The following is a 22,811-nucleotide window of genomic DNA, read 5'->3' as shown; positions in this document are numbered from 1 at the left end:
GGCAGATACATTTTACATTGACTCATACCAGTCTCATTTTGCGCATAAAGTATATTATTTGTAGGTTCTGCTGGGTCTTCCTGTAAAACCCTGGGGATATCCATCTTCTGGATTTTTGTAAAAAGCTGTATGGAGATAAATACATATCAGTGTAATTTTCACATTTTGCATCAAAACAGCAACTTGCTAATATCATTAAATATATAACTCATATAGTCATAGAAAGGTATGAGTTTGTTGTGAATATACAATAGGCACCTACACTATTACACTGCATTTTTCACCATGCATAAGTGTAATAAAGATGAACAAACATAAAGTAACAGATATTGAAATGCATACACTTCATATTTAATGTGATTTCCATTATGGATATGGATGCTACTGTAGTTACCTCAAACTAGATAATTCCTGATAAGCTGTTTTTCGCTCCAACTGTTCCTTGCAGGTTGTTTTCACTGGATACCTTTCTTCCAATACCTCTTACACCTATCATTAGTATGTGCCTTGTTTTTATCATGTCCCAGCAGCCCTATCCATAAGTACCTCCCCCTTTAAGTGTGGAATGGTCAGCCAAAGAAGACCCTTTATCATTAGCATTAAAAACCTGTTTTCTTACTTCCCCTTTCACAATTTGTTGGATGGGGGTATTGGGAGGCACGGTCATTAGCAATGCATTATTTAAGCCTTGCTATTTACAAGAAAGCTGTAAAATACCCTTTTCTTTATTATGCAAAGGAAATGGAGTACAACGGAGGAAGTTGAGTTAGGCAAAGTCCTACCTGTTAACCTTCCCATCTCCTTCCCCTGCTCATTTCTTTGTCTACAGTAATGCATTGCATTGGATTTCTAGTTATTTTGCTTTAGCAGCTGTCTGTGAGAGACACAGATAAGACGACTGCTACACAAAGTACTTGACATTCCTTCCCCATAAAGAGAGCACACAGCTAAATGAGTTCTGTGAGAGGGAGATGGATGGAGCTGGGTGAATGAGCGGCTAGTGCTCTCCGCATGAGGAAGTGATGGAGCAGAGCCTGCAGCAGCATCTGTACAGCTCTGCATGTCAGATCTTCATATAGGCTGTCAATAAAGGAATGGAAGGCGTGGCTGTGCAGGAGACTTATGAATGAGTAAAATATCAAATATAGATGATAAAACTAAATCATAAACCGGTGATTAAATATGTAGAATCTGTATAAAAACATGTGAAAAGAATCACAACTACCCTAAAAGAATAGCCATTTATAAAAATAAACAAGGGTTCAAAGGTTTTTGATAACAGGCCCATGTATTTGTGTTACCTATAAATGAATGAGCCATTCATTTTTATATATATAATATTTTTATATATGACCTCATAGAGCAGCGGTGGCGAACATATGGCTCAGAGCCCTCCCTGGGACATGCAGGCCATTACCCAGGCAAAGAGTTCACCAGATAGCACTAACGGCCTCCTCCTGCGGTCCCAGGCATCCCAGGATGTACCAGGTTTATAGCTATTTTGAAGTGACTGGAACTGTAGGAGTAATGAAGATGGACAGAGGACAGAGCTGAATTAACATTGGAGTTCCTGCTGTGAGCCCATAATCTGAACTTCTCCTCTTTCTTTCTACTATATTGGTGCCCTCAGGACACCAATACAATTGAAACCTGTGACAGAGCAGGAAGCAATAAATTACTGCTGAAATTGCTAAATTGGCACTTTGTGAAAAATATGTGGGTTTTGGTTGTAGTTTGGGCAATCGGTGTCTAAAAGGTCTGCCATCACTGTCATAGAGGATGTACACAGTAAAGTTTCAATATTTGCAGAAGATACTAAGATCTATAAAGTAATTAATAATGAGGCTGATTGTATAATATTACATGGAGATTTGTGGAAGCTGGAGGAATGGGTAGATAAATGGCTGATGAGGTTTAACCCCTTAAAGGAAACCTACCACTTGAAGTGGCAGGTATAAGAAGGAAATACCGAGCACCAGCTCAGGGTGAGCTGGTGCCGGAGCTTATTTTTGTTAGTGTTTTGAACCGCTGTATCGCGGTTTAAAACACTTTTTAAACTTTTTAAACGCAGCCTGTTTGCAGGTTAAGGCTCGCAACTTTTTTTTGAAATTTGACCAGTGTCTCTTCCTGTGGTAATAACTTTTGAACACTGTTACTTATCAAAGTGATTCTGAGAATGTTTTTTCCCCACATGTTGTACTTCATTTTAGTGGTAAATTTTGGCTGATAAGTTTTGCGTTTATTTCCAAAAAAAAGAAAAAAATGATGAATTTTTAGAAAAATTTGCCATTTTCGAAATTCAAAATCACCGTGTTTTCAGGCAGATTGATTTACCACCTAAATAACTTGCAGAATAACATTTCCCATTTGTCTACTTTTCATTTTCATAATTTTTGAAATGTTTGGATAATTTATTTTGACGTCACGCGGCCTACAATTCGAATAGCGATTTTCCGTATTTTCGGAATTGACTATTTTGGGGATAAATACTGTTTGAAATCAAATTTTACATATTTAGCAACAAAACCCCCTATATAACCAACCCATTTTCAAATCTGCACCCCACAAACTATCAGAAACAGCACTTACAAAAATTGTTAACCCCTTGAGATCTTCATAGTAATTGAATCAAAATGGCGGTGAAATTTAGAATGGTCAAATTTTGTCGGTTATACGTTCATTTAGCCCTAAAATTTACACATTTCCAAAAGATAAAAAGAGAAAACTCACCATAAAATTTGTTCTACAATTTCCCCTGAGTGCAGCGACCCCCCACACGTGGCCGTTACTTGTGTTATGGGGGCACAGCGAGGCGCAGAAGGGAAGGAGCACCCTGCAGCTGCCAGGATTTTAGTTTTCTGGTTGCCCCCTTTTGAAGGCTATAAAATGTTCGCTTTTCCGTTATTGGGGTCATGTGACGGCATTTTTTTTTGCGGGACGAGATGCTTTTTCCAGTGTTACCATTTTGGGGTTGGTATCACCTATTGTTGAAAATTTTTGAACTTTTTTTGAGGTCATGAGTAGAAAAGCATCAATTCTGTACTGGATTTTTTACTTTTTTTTTTTTTTTCGTGTTCACTGTATAGCCTAATAATCCTGTTATCTTTATTCTATGAGTCGATACGATTACGGGGATACCAGACATGAATATTTTTTCTTATGTTTTACTAAATTTGCCAAATAAAACCCTAATGTGGGGAAAAATCTATCATTTTTGCATTGCCGTCTTCCAAGTGGCATAACATTGTTACGTTTTTGGCTACAGAGCTGGTTGATGGCTTGTTTTTTGCGGGACATGTTGTTCTTTGCAACAGTATCATTCTGGAGTACATATGTTTTGTTGATCACTTTTTATTGCATTTTTAGTGGGATATAATAGGTAAAAATCATAATTTTTGGCGGGTTTTTGACGTTTTTTTTTACGGCGTTCATCATATGGGTTCAATAGTTATTTAGTTTTATTCTACGGATTGTTACGGACGTGGTGATACTATATATGTGGGGTTTGTGTTATGATTTAGACTTTTTTGAGCGTTATATGTCTCTATATGTTTTGGGGCTTATGGGCATTTTTAGTGATTTATAAAGTAATTTTTTATTGAAAAACATTATTTTTTACATTTTTTACTTAATCCACCATGGGATATGAACAAGCGATCATCTGATTGCTTGTTCTTGATAATACTCTGCAATACTAATGTATTGCAGGGTATTATCAGTGCCAGCCTATGCAGATGCATAGGCTGACACTTTGCCTTTAAGATGACGTCACAGACGCCATCTTAAAGGTAAACCCTCCAGGCTTCTCTGGGGTCCCGATCGGACCCCAGAGGAGCCAAAACAGCGATCGCCCCCCCCCCCCGAAAACGGTGCGGGGGGGGCCGATCGTGGGGTAAAGACCCCCAGAAGGCAAGTTAAATGCCGCGGTCGCGTTGACTGCGGCATTTAACGGGTTAAACACCCGCGATCGGAGCCCACTCCGACCACGGGTGTTAGCCGGGGATGTCAGCGGTAAATTACCGCTGAAATCCCGCGGCTAACGATGCCGGTTCGGCTGCTATGCAGCGCTGAACCGGCATCGGCTCTGCGCCGTAGCTGTACTGCGGTGAGCGCTAATCGTCGGAAGCTGCGCAGTACAGCTACGGCGCGGAGCGCTAAGGGGTTAAAAAGTGTTTTAAAACACTAACAAAAATAAGCTCCGGCACCAGCTCACCCTGAGGTGGTGCTCGGTATTTCCTTCTTATACCTGCCACTTCAAGTGGTAGGTTTCCTTTAATGACCTGGCCCTTTTTTGTTTTTTCATTTACATTTTTCATTCCCCACCTTCAAAAATCTATAACTTTTTGATTTGTACACGTAAAGAGCTGTGTGATGGCTTGTTTTCTGTGTAACAAATTGCACTTCATAGTCATGGTATTTAATTTTCCATGTCGCGTACTGGGAAGCAGGAAAAATTCCAAATGCATTGAAAATGGTGAAAAACGCATTTGCACCGTTTTCTTGTGGGCTTGGTTTTTTACGGCTTTCACTGTGCACCCAAAATGACATGTCTACTTTATTCTATGGGTCGGTGCGATCACGGGAATAACAAATTTGTATAGGTTATATAATGTTTTCATACATTTACAAAAATTAAAACCTCATGTACAAATTTTTTTCTTTTTTGGTGCTAATAACTTTTTAATACTTTAGTGTATGGAGCTGTGGATGGTGTCATTTTGTGCTACTTTTGATGACGTTTTCAATGCTTCCATTTTTAGGACTGAACAACCTTTTGATCACTTTTTATTGAATTTTACATGTTTTTCAAAATGGCAAAAAAGAGGCATTTTCGACTTTGGGCACGATTTTCTGTTATGGGGTTAAATGCAATGAAAAACCATTACTATATTTTGATACATCTGGCATTTTCGGATGCGGCGATATCTAATGATAATCTAATTCTTGATGATGATTTATACTGTTTATTTAGATTCATATGACTTCTAGGGAAAGGGGGCTGATTTATTTTTACTATTTTTCAGAACTCCTAAAGTACTTTAACCTCAGGTTGTCTGATCGATGCTTTGGAAGATCGAGGCTGTCATAGAAACGGATCACAGTTCCGCGATGACGTCACGGGGAGCGAAGATCTCTGGCAAGATGGTGGCGCCCATGCGCCGCCATCTTTTTGAAGCCGCTGGCAGCTAGCACCGGGTTAATGTAGATAAATGTATAGTTATGTACTTGGGTCATGGAAACAAAAAGTACAATTATGTTCTAAACAGTCAATTTCTTGGTAAAACTGCAGCTGAAAAAGACTTGGTGTATTGGTAGATGGAAAACTTAATTTTAGTGACCAGAGCCAGGCAGCTGTTAATAAAGCAAATAAAATTATGGGATGAATCCCATGATAAGGACATAGTTTTGCCCTAATACAAGTTACTGGTCAGACCACACATGGAATATTGTGTACAGTTTTTGGTACCTGTGTATAAAAAGGACTGGAATGTAGAGGAGGTCAACCAAGATTAATAGGGGAATGGGAGAACTAGAATACAATGACAGATTACTAAATTTGGGGTTATTCATCTTCATTACAATTTACAAATACCTGAACAGGCAGTACAAGGATCTCTACAAAGATCTTTTTATACCTAGGCCTGTGACCAGGACAAGGGGGCATCCTCTACGCCTAGAGGAGAGGTTATTCTACCATCATTCTTTACTGTAAGAGCAGTGAGACTATGGAACTCTCTGCCACAGGAGATTGTCATGGTGGATTCTTTGTATGTGTTCAAGCAAGGCCTGGATGCCGTTCTTGAGAGTAAAAATATCACAAGTTAAGGGGAAAAATCATTTGTTTGATTCCTAAAGGTAGGATTTGATGGACTGCGTCTTTTTTCAACCTTATGTACTATGAAAATATATTATTGAACAGTTTGTTGGCCCAACAATAAGGATATACAAGGCTACATTAACAACGTACTGTTTTGGTTTTGTCATCTCTAACTTGGGCGATTATTAATTATCCATATGGGATTTCTCTAGGGCCATTCATTTTGTTCTTCGTATGAGAAAGGGAACATCCAAGGTGTGTAGTGTATGTCTTGATTTAGTGTACATCTGTTTCTAAAGTTAGGCCACATTTACCTCTGTCCCCAGACTTCAGTAGCAAATCAATAAAAATAACATAAGCATAAAAGCCAATTGTTTAAAAGGATGGTATTATGTTTAGTTTGAGATGTTTTTACTTGATGAAAAAGTCTTCTAGCAATCTTTGTAACCGAGGCTCCCATATAGTATAAGTTTAGTACATTGTCATACCAATCTGTACAAAAGGGGGCTGTTTAAGTACTGTATTTTTATACACTGATAAAAGAACATCCGTGTATCTAGAAAATGCATATACTTTAAATATACTGTAATATACTTGAAAAGATAAACATGGAGGGGAACTAAGGAGACAAGGAAGTCACCCAAAGGACCAGAAATCCTGAGGCTACCAATCTGTTACCTTTTGGACCAGAAAACCCAGAGTTTTCTTGGGTCCTAAACACTTTGTTACAGCTGGCACATTTTAAGACTACTTAATCCAACTTTTAGCCCTCATGGACATGACCATGTCTGCCAAACCGGCCATAGACAGGCAGAAGTGATCCCCTGTTTGCAGCTTGATTCAGTTGGGTAGACAAGGGGGGTCGAGCAGCTCTTCCCATGCCCATAGCTAATGTGTGGCCGCATTACAACTGTGGTCAGGAGTAGGACCCACACTATAATTTGAAGCATGGCCACCCACCCGCGCTGACACAGTGCGGCTTATTTACAAAGGATCGCATTCCCTTTGGACTGTTCATGGTATTTGGGATTTGGGCCACTGGGACAGGTATTTAGAAGAGGATTGTGTCGCACGACAGAAATCGGGGGTTGGGGCGTCGGACGATCAGACTGATTTGAACTGAGTGCGGGATTTAAGATTAACATTGTGTAGCAAGCAATGCACTTACATACATCAGGAAGAAGATGGTGAACTCCGTCAGACCTGAGCGGGGAAGCGACACTTGCAGGATATCGGGCACATGATGTTAGTGAATCGCGGCACATGTCGTTGGACAATGCACTTTCAGGAAACTCCTCCTGACGGGTATGTAAATGTGCCCCAGTGTGTTCACTGTGCTTTAACGAGCCACGACCATGCACAATAGAAGTCTATTGGGTCATGAGCTATCTGCAGTTTGTGTGGCTGACGCCTAAAATACACAGTTGTGTGTATGAGGCATTAGACAGTAGTTGTAAATTATTGTTGCTGACAGTTGATGTCAGCCAAACAAACTTCCTTTAGTAACACAAAAGCGTAGCTATCTATGAAAAATAATTATTGTAATGTTATATAGTAATAGATAATTGCACATCTCATTATCACAATGGGGGATTCCTAGTAAGCAAGATTTCTAAGACCTGGGAATGAATCTCTAGAAAAATGCAACACAAATACAGGGCAGGGTAAAATATGGCAAGATTGTGGTTCAGACACCATAAAAGGCATATTTTTTTTACTTGATAGCAACCTTTTATCCTCCTGTCCTTCTTTATAAAATATTATTGAAAAAAAAAAAAACTTCAGCTCCCAGTTAGAAATTTCAGATTGCTGTGAAACTTGGCATACACCTATGCCTCAGCAAATATGTACAAGGCTAGTTTTGGGTAGTGCCCCTCTTGGTGAGAGATTGTTGACTGTTGGACATGCCTCTACAATATGCTCAAAGACATTTTCATTGTTGACTTTGAAAGGAGACACATCATTGGGATGAAGGAAGCAGGATGGTTGTTTCAATGAGCTGCCTGCCATCTAGGCAGGTCTGAATTAGCTGTTAGGAAGTGTTTGGAGCAGTATACACATAGACATGTTGAAAAGACTTCTGACAAACAAGTAGAAAGGATTGTTTGATCCTCCAACAAGCATGAGCAGCTCCCCACATTTTGTTGTCTACCTTCCAGACCCAAGTGTCATCTTCATAACACCCTGGAACAGAGAATCATTGAACTGTGGATATTTCAATATTTTTCCTATGCAAACTCAGCACTTTTTACTTTATTTTACATCAAGGGTTAACTTGTATTTATCTATAGTGTATAGATTTTGTTTATTACTGTATCTGTATAGACTAGTAGAAAGGGTTTAACATTGAAGACATTTCTGATTTCTGTATCTCTATCTGCCGGAGGCCAGTCATTTTCCAGCTATAGTACAGATTGCTTTGCAGAATTAAAACAGACTTGTCTACCAGATAGCAGACAGCTTCACCTTTAGAATGACAGGTGCTGTCTGGAGAAGTTGTTTACACTTTAGAAACTCTGCCGTAGAATATTGTGGGTGTGAAGAGAGAATGGTTATTATATTGCTTGTGTGCACAATATACATTTATTAAGCTTTCATCATGTGATTAAATGTCTACAACTACTGTGAAATTACTCTGCTTTAAAGATGGTGTCTGTGTTTGAGACTGCACCCAAAGATGGCGTCAGCATCTGAGATAAGACTGGCATCTGACCACCCTGAAGTCTTGGTCTTATTGGATCTTCCTATTAAGGACAAACACAGAACAAAGCTGGTATTGCATACTCTTGTTTCTAAATCAATTGGTGTACTTCCTTGAAAAAAGCAGATCTGCCCAACGCTGGACGCTGCCACATCTCCACAGAGGAGATCTCATACCATACTTCTGTCTTTGTCAGGGCCTCCTCTGCCATGAGGCGGGATGAAAATTTGGCCTCAGGCAGCAGATGCGGAACCCTGAGGCAGGCGGCAAAACAGCTATAGGTGATTTGGGCATTCGCCCGAATCACCCACTAGCAGTACGGACCTGCCACTGCTACGATTACTCACTGTAGCGCTGATCTATGGAGGACGCAGGCGGCGTTTGATGATGTCATGCCGCCTGCGTCCATGAACAGCAGCCCTGCTGGCAAGAGGAGGGGGAAGGCTGGCTCCCGGTGGGCTGATGAAGGAGAAGGGTCTGGCAGGTAGCCTGTGCGGAGGCTTCACTGACCGGTGGAGCAGCAGTCAGCTGGAGTGTTATCGCCTCTGACAGCTAGCAAAGGATCCTCCGGTGAGCTCTGCTCTCTGCACCTGCTGCAGAAGCTCCGATTAGCAAGCTCAGCCCACCAGCTTGGAGATCCAAAACTTCATCAGCAGCTATATGTATGCTGCTGCCTGCTGTGTGTAAGCTACAGGTATGCTGCTGTGCATGTTGCTGTGCGTATGCTGCTGTGCGTATGCTGCTGTGCTCATGCTGCTGTGTGTATGCTGCTGTGCATGTTCCTGTGTGTAAGCTACAGGTATGCTGCATGTATATGCTGTGTGTATGTATACTGTGTATAATGCTGTGTATATGCTGCTGTGTGTATGTTGTATGTATATTCTGTGTGTATGCTGCTGCCTGCTGTGAATGCTGCGGTGTATGCTTCTGTGTATGATGCTGTATATGATGCTGTGTATGATGCTGTATGTGATGCTGTATATGCTGCTTCCTGCTGTAAATGATGTTGTGTTTGCTGCTGCCTGCTGTATGCGATGCTGTGTATGCTGCTACCTGCTGTATGTGATGCTGTGTATGCTGCTACCTGCTGTATGTGATGCTGTATATGCTGCTGCCTGCTGTGTGTGATGCTGTATATGCTACTGACTGCTGTATTTGATGCTATGTATGCTGCTGACTGCTGTATTTGATGCTGTGTATGCTGCTGCGTGTTGTGTGTGATGCTATGTATGCTGCTGCCTGCTGTATGTGATGCTGTGTATGCTGCTGTATATGATGCTGTGTATGCTGCTGTGTGTGATGCTGTATATGCTGCTGCCTGCTGTGTGTGATGCTATATATGCTTCTGCCTGCTGTGTGTGATGCTAGGTATGCTGCTGCCTGCTGTATGTGATGCTGTATATGCTGCTGCCTGCTGTATGTGATGCTGTATATGCTGTTGCCTGCTGTATGTGATGCTGTATATGCTGCTGCCTGCTGTATGTGATGGTGTGTATGCTGCTGCCTGCTGTGTGTGATGCTGTATATGCTGCTGCCTGCTGTGTGTGATGCTGTATATGCTGCTACCTGCTGTATGTGATGCTGTGTATGCTGCTGCCTGCTGTGTGTGATGCTATGTATGCTGCTGCCTGCTGTATGTGATGCTGTATATGCTGCTGCCTGTTGTGTGTGATGCTGTATATGCTGCTGCCTGCTGTATGTGATGCTGTATATGCTGCTGCCTGCTCTATGTGATGCTGTGTATGCTGCTGCCTGCTGTATGTGATGCTGTATATGCTGCTGCCTGCTGTGTGTGATGCTGTATATGCTACTGACTGCTGTATTTGATGCTATGTATGCTGCTGACTGCTGTATTTGATGCTGTGTATGCTGCTGCGTGTTGTGTGTGATGCTATGTATGCTGCTGCCTGCTGTATGTGATGCTGTGTGTGATGCTGTATATGCAGCTGCCTGCTGTGTGTGATGCTATATATGCTTCTGCCTGCTGTGTGTGATGCTAGGTATGCTGCTGCCTGCTGTATGTGATGCTGTATATGCTGCTGCCTGCTGTATGTGATGCTGTATATGCTGTTGCCTGCTGTATGTGATGCTGTATATGCTGCTGCCTGCTGTATGTGATGGTGTGTATGCTGCTGCCTGCTGTGTGTGATGCTGTATATGCTGCTGCCTGCTGTGTGTGATTCTGTATATGTTGCTGCCTGCTGTATGTGATGGTGTGTATGCTGCTGCCTGCTGTATGTGATGCTGTATATGCTGCTGCCTGCTGTATGTGATGCTGTATATGCTGCTGCCTGCTGTATGTGATGCTGTATATGCTGCTGCCTGCTGCGTGTGATGCTGTGTATGCTGCTGCCTGCTGTATGTGATGTTGTATATGCTGCTGCCTGCTGTGTGTGATGCTGTATATGCTGCTGCCTGCTGTATGTGATGCTGTATATGCTGCTGCCTGCTGTGTGTGATGCTGTGTATGCTGCTGCCTGCTGTGTGTGATGCTATGTATGCTGCTGCCTGCTGTATGTGATGCTGTATATGCTGCTGCCTGTTGTGTGTGATGCTGTATATGCTGCTGCCTGCTGTATGTGATGCTGTATATGCTGCTGCCTGCTCTATGTGATGCTGTGTATGCTGCTGCCTGCTGTATGTGATGCTGTGTATGCTGCTGCCTGCTGTGTGTGATGCTATGTATGCTGCTGCCTGCTGTATGTGATGCTGTATATGCTGCTGCCTGCTGTATGTGATGCTGTATATGCTACTGCCTGCTCTATGTGATGCTGTGTATGCTGCTGCCTGCTGTGTGTGATGCTGTGTATGCTGCTGCCTGCTGTGTGTGATGCTGTGTATGCTGCTGCCTGCTGTGTGTGATGCTGTGTATGCTGCTACCTGCTGTGTGTGATGCTGTATATGCTGCTGCCTTCTGTGTGTAATGCTGCGTATACTTCTGCCTGCTGTGTGTGATGCTGTGTATGCTGCTACCTGCTGTGTGTGATGCTGTGTATGCTGCTGCCTGCTGTATATGATGCTGCGTATACTTCTGCCTGCTATGTGTGATGTTGTGTGTATGCTGCATGTATATGCTGTGTGTATGATGCTGTGTATTCTGCTGTCTGCTGTGTGTGATGCTGTGTGTATGCTGCATGTATATGCTGTGTGTGTATAATTCTGTGTATCATGTGGCGTGTATGCTGCTGCCTGTTGTATGTGATGCTGTGTATGCTGCGCATTTGACCCCCTCCATCTACCACCTGCTGATGTACCAGCAAGATCCTCTGAAGAAGAATGATTCATTATAGGAGTAGTGGTTTATTTCATATAAATGGTTGATGTATGTATAGATTAGAAATGTGTATTAATGTGGAATTTCAGTTTTCGCCTCAGGCAGCAAAAAGCTAGAATCTGCCCTGATATTGGTGTGATTTCTTTGAACTCACTCAGTGGATTATATTAACCATTAGAGAACCTGAGGTTGTTTTAACTGTGGCAGGACTCATCATGGGGGACCCAATGTAAGTCTATGAGAAAATGCGTTGTCATTGTTTTTGTGCAAAAATGTAACCACTCTTCCCCTGGTAGAAAGTATGTAAGGGGAATAGTCCCAGTCTTTAGTGTCTGCAGGTAGAGAACATAGCTTAAAGGAAACCTACCACTTAAAAGTGGTAGTTTTTACACACATATACTCTGCCATAGACCCTGGGCTCTTAGCCTGTGACCAGGGTACCAGCCTTCTGAGAAAGGGAGTGACAGCTAGCCCATGCTTTTCCTCAGAATTAACCCTTCTTCTGTCAGGGGGGAGAATGGAGAAGTCAGCCCTTTGATTTGCTTGTATTGCTTTGTATTTGAATTTCTACAGTAAAAAAGGAAACTGTTCATTGCAGACCACAACTCTCTGGACTTATTTCTCATTGGGTTGCACCATGCCTTACCATCTCTATCAGAAAGCAGCAACACGTGGTGACTCCTCGATGGTGCCTGGCGGTCTCAGCATATCGTCGGGACCACCCCTAACCTGGGCACTGCAGTGTCTTCAACTATAACTATGATGCAGTGTATTAATTGTAACTTAGTGGGCTGGAGAAAAGTATCTATCACACAGGCCATATTGTCCCTACACCCCACAGCCAAATGAATAAGGCTCCATGCACTGAAAAAAAATAGTCCACAAATAGCACATGGCCATGTGTGAAACCACCCTGAGGAAACACACAGGTACAGTGAAAACATTCAAATTGCATGCAGATATTTCCTTTATGTTGGTCAGATTTATACACAGGTCCCAGTGAAGGCACTGGTATTATGTAAACCACCTTAAAGGACACCTGTCATCAGGTCTCTGCCACTAGTCCTGTCACCTCTACCTGTTGGAGCAGCTCACAAGGATCCCATCCCAGCCTTTATCTAGTTATTTCATACATTATTCATTGTAAAATCATCTTTTCTTTATCATGTAAATGAGGCTGGTCACATGGTCAGAGGCAGTGATGTCACTCCTGTTCCCCCTCCCGTCTCCTCCCCCTGTTCATGTCTGTGTGTAATGTATAGTAAAGCATGGCTAGTGTGTGTGCTGCACCTGCTGACATGCTGCATCCTCCTAATACACAGAGACACAGACATCAGCTACACATGAATTTGACATGTTCTGCTGTAACATGGCTGCCTGGTGCTGCTGTATCTCTCCTAAACACACACACATGCACACACAGGCTGCAGGGGGCGTGGCCACCAGCACCAGGAAGCACATCATTATACAGCCTCACATAATTATACAGGCTGTCAGTCAAGCACTGGGGGTGTGGCTGTACCTCCCACTCATGAATAGAGTGGACAGCTTGAATATGCTAATGCTTCATTGGACATTTCACAGGTCATTTGCATACAGCTTTAGGACCTCATTGCTTAGGTTTGCAGGCATGTAGAGGGACAATGAAGGGATAGATGCAATGTTCTCTAATGGCAGTTTATGAAAATATATTTAGTTTAGGGGGTTATTTTGCATGACGGGTTCTCTTTAAATAGACAACACGCTAGTGTGAAAACTGCTTACCAGTAAGAGCTCAGCATTTATAATTGGTTGACTTGTGTGAGACAGCAGCCACTGCACTCCACCAGTCAGCTTCCACTCCATGAGATGCTGGGTAGGTGCTGAAATATCCAAAGTTGTCATAGTATCTGAAGCATCCTTCAGTTGCTCCTGCATCCGAGTGCTTGGGATCTCCTTCACATTATCCACCATCAACTTACGCTTCCTCTTATTTCGTTTCCTATTTTCGATCACTAAAAAAATGAAATTCTCAATATTTAAATTTCTATTTAATACTATTCTGCACTGCTTCAAAGTAAGATGAAAATACTACTGCCACTGATATACTGACATCTAGAAACAATCAGAAAGGGAAAGTGTAACAAATGAGCTTTAAAGTATAAAAATCCTTATCCATAATAATAATACTAATATACCTTGTGAAATATCTAAAAGCATTTATAGTTTGCCCTGTGTCAATATACTGTCTACTGTCTTTGATAGACAGATAAGATTTCCTATCTTGATACATCACAAGCTATGACTAAAACTCTGTATGTCTGTATGTACCTGAAACATCAACAGGCTCCAGGACAAAGCCAATTTCTTCATTCGATAACAGAGTTGTGTTATTTGCCACTGGAGCATCATTCAAAGGCGATTCTTGAGCTTCACTGGAGTAAGCTGTTCGTACAATAATATGTTAAATGACCAATGTATTTTCTTCATGGCAAAGAATCAACATAATACCACAGTTATCAGTATTTTAGCTGTCAATCAATACGCAGCACTAGTGGTGTAGTATCTTGTTGAAAGGTTTCTAGAAAGAGCTTTTGTATTTAAGGTTATAAAAATTGGAATAATTCACTAGAAATGTCTGTTGAGTCTGTTGAGAAAGAGCAAATGACTAAAAAGAAAAGGGGGGTAGGTGACCCTGCCATAATGATCCCAAACTCATTCATAGTGAAGATTATAGTCAAAAATAGGTTCACCAAAACAAAATGTAGTTAAATCTAAAAGGGGAGGTATTCACAATAATATGTAACATTAAATAAATACAATATGTCTCAAATCACTTACAAACATTTTTGTAAGTGATTTCAGACATATTTATTAAACTTACATTTATTGTAAATACCTCACCTTTTTTAATTAATTGATGACGAGCAACTATAACTCATTATAACTAAAACACTTCAGTTAGATTGCTTAGTATTAGAGATGAGCGAACATACTCGTCCGAGCTTGATGCTCGTTCGAGCATTAGCGTACTCGAAACTGCTCGTTGCTCGGACGAATACTTCGCCCGCTCAAGAAAATGGCATCTCCCGCCGTTTTGCTTTTTGGCGGCCAGAAACAGAGCCAATCACAAGCCAGGAGACTCTGCACTCCACCCAGCATGACGTGGTACCCTTACACGTCGATAGCAGTGGTTGGCTGGCCTGATCAGGTGACCCTGGAATAGACTAGCCGCTGCCCGCGCTGCTCGGATCATTCTGTGTCTGGATGCCGCTAGGGAGAGAGCTGCTGCTGGTCAGGGAAAGCGTTGGGGTGTTCTATTAGCTTACTGTTAGGCAGGAGTGATTCTACAAGAACCCAACAGCCCTTCTTAGGGCTACAATAACGTTCTACTTTTTTTTTTTATTTGCTTGTGGCTGGGCTTGCTGGCACTAGTAGTGCAGCTAGTACCATATTGTGAGGAATTTGCAGGGGGACTTGCTACCGTTGTGTTTAGCTCTTAGTGACACACATATCCACCTCAAACACTGAAGTGGGACAATTTATTAGGGGTTTGAGTAGAATTAGGCAGAGTCTGCTGATTTTTTTTTTTTTTAGCTGTATTTCATTTTATAGCTCAAACTCATCTTGCAAAGCAGTGTGCTCTCATTGTAGGCTACAAAATAGCCATAGGAGAACCCCAACGTATTACTTAGGCCTACAATAGCGTTATATTTTCCTTTTTTTTGTTTGCTTGTGGCTGGGCTTGCTGGCACTAGTAGTGCAGCTAGTACCATACTGTGAGGAATTTGCTGGGAGACCTGCGACCGTTGTGTTTAGCTCTTAGTGACGCACATATCCACCTCAAACACCGAAGTGGGACAATTTATTAGGGGTTTGAGTAGAATTAGGAAGAGTCTGCTGATTTTTATTTTTTTTTTACCTTTATTTCATTTTATAGCTCAAACTCATCTTGCAAAGCACAAAATCCAGTTGTGTGCTGTCAGTGTAGGTTAGAAACTAGCCATAGCAATAGGATAGCATAATTTTGTTAAAAAAAATAAAAAACTAAAAAAAAATAAACACAAATTTTTTTTTTTTCAAGTTTACACTTTAATTTGGAAAATGTTTAACCCGCGGGCTAGGGGTAGAGGACGAGGGCGTGGACGTGGGCGTCCAACTACTGCAGGGGTCAGAGGCCGTGGTCCTGGGCGGGGTGAGACACCACCTGCTGATGGGGGAGCAGGGGAACGCCGCAGAGGTACACTCCCTAGGTTCATCATGTCTCAAGTTACTGGGACTCGTGGTAGAGCACTGTTGAGGCCAGAACAGTGCGAAGAGGTAATGTCGTGGATTGCGGACAATGCTTCTAGCCATTTGTCCACCAGTCAGTCTTCCACGCAGTCCACCCATGTCACCGAAATCGGCACTCCTCCAGCTCCTCCACCTCAGCCTCCTTCCCCCCAGTCTGCCCCCTCCTACCAAAATTTGGCATTTGAACCGGCATACTCTGAGGAACTGTTTTCTGGACCCTTCCCACAGTCACAAACCACTTGTCCTGCTGCTGCTGAGCTATTTTCCGATGCCCAGGTTTTCCACCAGTCGCAGTCTGTGGGTGATGATGACATTATTCACGTAGTGGAAGAAGTGTGTATAGAGGTGTCGGACGATGAGGAGACACAGTTGTCAGACAGTGGTGAAGGTGTTGTCAGGGCAGGAAGTCCGAGGGGGGAGCAGACTGAGGGATCGGAGGATGATGAGGTGACAGACCCAAGCTGGGTTGATAGGCCGGGTGAACACAGTGCTTCTGAGACGGAGGCGAGTCCTATAGCAGAACAGGTTGGAAGAGGCAGTGGTGGGGCCAGACGGAGAGGCAGGGCCAGAGCTGGTGCATCAGCGCCAAATGTTGCCCGTAGTCAAGCTCCTGTGGTGAGGGCTAGATTTTCAGAAGTCTGGAGGTTCTTTAAAGAAACACCGGATGACCGACGGACTGTGGTGTGCAACCTTTGAGCAGGGGTTCCACCACTACTAGCTTAACTTCCACCAGTATGCGCAGGCATCTGAATGCTAAACACCCCACTCAATGGCACCAAGCCCGTTCACCTCCGGCCGGGCACACCACTGCTCCTTCCCCTGTGTCATCTGCTAGTCAGCCCCCTGCCCAGGACCCCGGCCCAAACACCTCCCGTGCGAAAACCTCCACGATTCGGTCCCCAGCCACCACTACTTTTCCCGATGTGCCGTCCCAGCCCTGCACAAGCACGTGTCAGAGAACATCCTCCGTGCCCTGACCAACGCCGTTTCTAGCAAGGTCCACCTGACCACGGACACGTGGACGAGTGCTGCCGGGCAGGGCCACTATATATCGCTGGCGGCACATTGGGTTAACTTGGTGGAGGCTGGGACCGAGTCTGACCCTGGGGCTGGTCATATACTGCCGACGCCGAGGATTGCGGGGCCTACCTCGGTCCAGGTCTCAAAGGCCTACTATGCCTCCTCCTCCTCCCACCCCTCCTCCACCTCCTCCTCTGAATTACCATCCGTGGGCATGGCGCTATCAGTCGGTAGCTCTAGGCACAGCAGCAGTGCCATCGCTAAGCGACAGCAGGCGGTGCTCAAACTGCTGAGCCTAGGCGATAAAAGGCACACCGCCCAAAAGTTATTACAGGGCATCACGGCGCAGACTGATCTGTGGCTGGCACCGCTGAACCTGAAGCCAGGCATGGTTGTGTGTGACAACGGCCGTAACCTGGTGGCAGCTCTGCAACTCGGCAGACTGACACATGTGCCATGCCTGGCCCATGTTTTAAATCTCATAGTTCAGCGTTCCCTCAAGACATACCCCAATCTGTCTGATTTGCTCACGAAGGTGCGCCGCATCTGTGCGCATTTCAGGAAGTCCAGCACAGATGCTGCCACTCTCAGGGCAGCGCAGCGCCGCCTCCAACTGCCCGCTCACCGACTGTTGTGCGACGTGCCCACGAGGTGGAATTCAACACTAACCATGTTATCCAGAGTTTACCAGCAGCGCAGAGCGATTGTAGACTGCCAGATGTCAACTTCCACCAGAACTGGTAGTCAGGTCAGTCAGCTTCCTCAAGTCTACAATGAGGAGTGGACGTGGATGTCTGATATCTGTCAGGTGCTGAGTAACTTTGAGGAGTCAACACAGATGGTCAGTGGTGATGCCGCCATCATCAGCCTCACCATCCCGCTGCTTGGCCTGTTGAAAAACTCTCTGGTCAGCATGAAGTCGGAAGCTTTGCGCTCGTCACAAGAGACGGGGGAAGAAGATTCCCTTGTTGATAGCGAAAGCACCCTTAGGTCTGTTTCTCAGCGCATATCGGAGGAGGTGGAGGAGGATGAGGAGGAAGAGGAGGAGAATGTTGGCGAGACAGAAGAGGGGACCATTGTTCAGTCCTTCACTGTTCAGCGTGTATGGGCAGAAGAAGAGGAGTTGGAGGAGGAGAAAATGGACAGTCAGGCCAGTGAGGGGAGTGAATTCTTGCGCGTTGGGACTCTGGCGCATATGGCAGATTTCATGCTAAGCTGCCTATCCCGTGACCCTCGCGTTCAAAGAATTTATTCCAGCACCGATTACTGGGTATTCACTCTCCTGGACCCACGGTACAAGCAAAATCTTTCCACTCTCATCCCTGGAGAGGAAAGGAGTGTGAGAATGCATGAATACCAGCAGGCCCTGGTGCACAAGCTGAAACAGTATTTCCCTTCTGACAGCGCTAGCGGCACAGGGCGTACTTCTGTGGGACAAGTAGCGAGGGAGAGTAGGCGACCAGGCAGCTTGTCCAGCACTGGCAGGGGTACGCTTTACAAGGCCTTTGCCAGTTTTATGTCACCCCAGCAAGACACTGTCACCTGTCCCCAGTCTCGGCAGAGTAGGGCTGATCTTTACAGAAAGATGGTGAGGGAGTACGTAGCTGACCATACCATCGTCCTAAATGATCACACAGCTCCCTACAACTACTGGGTTTCAAAGCTGGACATGTGGCACGAACTGGCGCTGTACGCCTTGGAGGTTCTTGCCTGCCCTGCCGCTAGCGTGTTGTCCGAGCGGGTTTTCAGTGCAGCTGGTGGCATCATCACCGATAAGCGTACACGCCTGTCGACTGACAGCGCTGACAGGCTGACGCTTATCAAGATGAATAAAGCCTGGATTTCTCCGCATTTCCATTCTCCACCAGGTGAAAGAAGCTGAACCTGAATAATGTATGCACTCCTCCTCCTCATTGTCCTCCTTCTCCTCCTCTTTGTACACTAAAGCAGAGGAAACTGGCTATTTTTTTGCCAGGGCCAACTGGCTCTGGCTATAGTACTCTATGTATTTAATTTTTCTGGAGGGCCAACTACCCTGTCCTTTGTTTTAAACAATTTTTGGGAGTGCCACATACAGGCACTCAATCTATGTAATTTTTCTGGAGGACCAGCTACCTGCTCCTCTGGTTTGAAAACTTTTTTGGACTGCCACATACAGGCACTCAATTTATTTAATCTTTTTGGAGGACCAGCTACCTGCTCCTCTGGTTTGAAAACTTTTTTGGACTGCCACATACAGGCACTATCCAAATTAAATTGTCTCCATAGCAGCCTCCACACGTCATCTTTTTAGCTGCCTTCACACGTTGTCTCCATTGCTACCTCCACACGTCATCGCCATAGCTGCCTCCAAAAGTAGTCCATATAGCTGCCTCCATACATGGTCCCCTTATCAAACGAGCTGTGTCAGGCAGAATTTTGGATTGTTTTCATGGCTTCCATGTTAACTTTGTCGCCACCCTGCTGTGTAATCCACAAAATATACTGGCAAACTTTTATCATTTACCAATATTATTTCAGCGCTTCTTGCGCATCTGTTTACATTCCCCTCACCCGCCAGAACCCAAACTTATAAGAAAGCTACTACACTTGATCTTATACAAAAGGTTCTTAGAAGTGCTGTTTGGGGAGTAGCCTAGAGACAGGGGCTTGGATTGGCGAAAGCTCGCCTGGCAGCGGAGCGCCAGCTCCATCCCAAGATCCAACTAACATAGTTCTAACTGCAGCACCTTTAATCTACTACTAGTTCACTGCCTCCATACATGGTCCCCTTATCAAACGAGCTGTGTCAGGCAGAATTTTGGGTTGTTTTCATGGCTTCCTCATCAAACTTGTTAACTTTGTCGCCACCCTGCTGTGTAATCCACAAAATATACTGGCAAACTTTTATCATTTACCAATATTATTTGAGCGCTTCTTGCTCACCTCCTTTGGTTCCTCTCTGCCACCCATTGGTTTTAAGCCCGAGTCCATTTGTGGTATGTTGCCAAGACACTCTCTAGCCTGCCGCTGCTGCCGCTGCCTCTGCATAGTCCCCTATAGTGTCAGGGTCAATTATTGGATGTTTTAGATGCTATCTAGCCTCATTCGGTCACTCTGTCATGGCCATGCTGTTGCCCATAATTTTGGCATAATGGTGCGATTAAGCAGCCTCAGAGGCATCCATGCATGCTGCCCCTGCTGTTTCCTGTCCATTTCCGTGGTGTTTCCATCCTTTTCTGAGGTTCCCAGGTGCTTGGCCAAGCTTCCCTGTGCAGATCCTTGGTCCCCTTGAAAAATGCTTGAGTCTCCCATTGACTTCAATGGGGCTCGTTATTCGAGACGAGCACTCGAGCATCGGGAAAAGTTCGTCTCGAATAACGAGTACCCGAGCATTTTAGTGCTCGCTCATCTCTACTTAGTATGTAAAAAGTAATTGTTGAAATTTTCTCTGTAGTGTTCTCTGTAGTGTAAGTTAATGGGAAGCAGAGGATTTGATATGTCAGCACCGCAGCAGCATCTGTTTACTTCCCAGGGTTTTACCTATTCATGTACATATATCATAATGAATGCTTCATCAATTGTGGTTGTAAAACCATATAACAAAAATATATCTCTTTATTTGGAGTTGTTTTTATTTTCTGATTGTTTGTTTTTCTTCTATTTTCTGTCCACTATTTTGGGGGCTGCTATTTTGCCTGAGCTCTAGTAATGACTCATGGCCTCAATGACTCATCAGCAGACTCATGGCCATAGGCAGCAATCACAAAGAACATTGCAATAGTCGCCCTGTTTGCCTATACTCTATACATATTGTATATCAAAATGACCAACACAAAGCCAACACAAAATATGGGAAACCATTTATAATATATTATATTAGGAGTTAATGTGAAAATTAAAAATCACTTTTTGTAAAAGTAACGCCCATAAACCCTAAAACCCTTAAATTTTTGTTAAGTTTTACCTAGCCCTATGTATAATTAAAAAAAACAGTGAAAACAGCATGCAAAAAACAAGAAGTTATGTCCAACTTATGAAAATTTGTTCATAAAAGTGAAAAGTTCACCATCAATATATATACATCCCATTTATCAATACAGTATGCGGATTGGATGAACTGTATATATACCTTCATTACCTCATTAGTAAATGTTACTATGTATTGCATGGCCATCTACATCTATTTATATAAGTACCCAAAGTGAGTCTGAAGTGCTCTCTTCCTGCCCAGGGACTCTCCACACAATGCTAGCATGGAGCGAGATAATGTAAAATAAAGTTTTATAAAGTACTAAAATGATTCAGAATGCCTACAAAGGCATTTTTAAAACTTGCATAGCATAGGCTATTGGAACCTGTCACCAGCTAAAAATGACATTCCTCGTGACAGGAGTGCTTCTAGAAATATTTTAAAAATTTTAAATGCATTTTTATGTGGACATCTTGGAAGAACAATGAGTTACTGTATATGTAAAGGCTAACATGCAAATACTGTCACACCTAATTTAGCCAGAGTGAATTAGCATATCAAGTGTTCCTTTTTGTATTTTGGCTTATGCATTCCTAGCAGTACACTTACCTTCAGTGGGCTGATCCTCTGCTGGAAGCAGTATATCTTGGCTCATATCTTTGTCCACAGTGAAATCATTATTGGATTCATTAAAAAGCAAATTGTTGTCTAGAAAACAAAAAGTTAAAAAAACAATATAATTTTGTTCTACATGTAAAGACTGCACTGGTACATCACATGCAGGAACACTGTATTGTAAAAGGTGGATTTTTTGTTGGATCAGGGGCAGATTAACATGTGCATGAGCAGCTTAAAACTTGTTATACCAAAAAAATCTGTTGTTGCTCCTTCATCTCCAAATAAGTCATCAGCAAACAGCTCTTTTGTTTCACCAGCTAGAAGAGTAGAACTCTGCTCAGGTAAAACACTGTTGGTACTAACTTCAAAGGAGATATCACTTGCAGAGCCATGTCTGAATATGTCCACGTCATCTCCTGTAGAATGTAAACATAAAAATCAAACCTATATTCATAGCTGGACTTGGTGGCTTCTTTCTATACACTCTTAAATACAAATTCCCATTATATTCTACTATGTTTTTAACTTTTGTATCACTTTTTTCCCCCTTAGTGTGTGGCAGGAGAAATACACAAAGATGACATCAACACATATCGTCAGCCCATATGGTCAGGTAGGGGGTAGCATCACAACAGCCCTAGTAGATGCCAGGAAGATGGTTGCAAAGATGTTCTCATCCCTCGCCTTACTTGCTCATTTTATGTGCTTGGAAGTAAGCGTCTGTGTGAAGCAATGTATCTGTGTCTTCTGCCCTGTGTGACCTGGAATTGGGCGCATGTACAGAATGCCAGGACCTGGGCTTCACTTACGGTACGATAAGGGGTAGACGGTAACCATGGTGAGATGTATGGTTATATGATGCACGTCTGTACGCTTATAGACTTGCCATAGATTGCTATAGCGACTGGGGAGAGCCTTTTATCATCCTCACAGAGGTCAGTAATCATGCTATCTAAGTGAATGGCCGCTATCATGTCAGTAAAGGTTAACATGTCACTAAGTGATTATTAGTACAAATAGATGTCCTGCTCATCAATATATAACAAGTCATGATGCAATGAAAAGTCTATATAGAAGTACTGATAGAGTAGTGAGCCAATATGGATATAATTGTTGAAATTATAGGGAAACACACTTATGTAGGAAATTATAGTGC

At 43.3% G+C, this 22,811-nt stretch overlaps 1 protein-coding gene across 8 annotated transcripts in view; it reads right to left on the bottom strand.

Annotated features, from left to right (window-relative positions):
• RAD21L1 (RAD21 cohesin complex component like 1) overlaps positions 1–22,811 on the bottom strand; it is a 66,115-nt gene that overhangs the window by 11,561 nt on the left and 31,743 nt on the right. For all 8 annotated transcript variants that reach the window (XM_072110808.1, XM_072110806.1, XM_072110807.1 and 5 more), the window contains 5 exons: positions 21,904–22,071; positions 21,647–21,745; positions 14,104–14,217; positions 13,558–13,787; positions 29–125 (listed from right to left, as the gene is read on the bottom strand). In XM_072110808.1, coding sequence (XP_071966909.1) covers positions 29–125; positions 13,558–13,787; positions 14,104–14,217; positions 21,647–21,745; positions 21,904–22,071 — 708 coding nt within the window. The remainder of the gene's footprint in view (positions 1–28; positions 126–13,557; positions 13,788–14,103; positions 14,218–21,646; positions 21,746–21,903; positions 22,072–22,811) is intronic.

This window comes from Engystomops pustulosus, chromosome 6, assembly GCF_040894005.1.
Source record: "Engystomops pustulosus chromosome 6, aEngPut4.maternal, whole genome shotgun sequence".
Taxonomy (NCBI): Eukaryota; Metazoa; Chordata; class Amphibia; order Anura; family Leptodactylidae; genus Engystomops; species Engystomops pustulosus.
The sequence above is the reverse complement of the archived record's forward strand: the minus strand, read 5'-3'. Positions and strand labels throughout refer to the sequence as shown.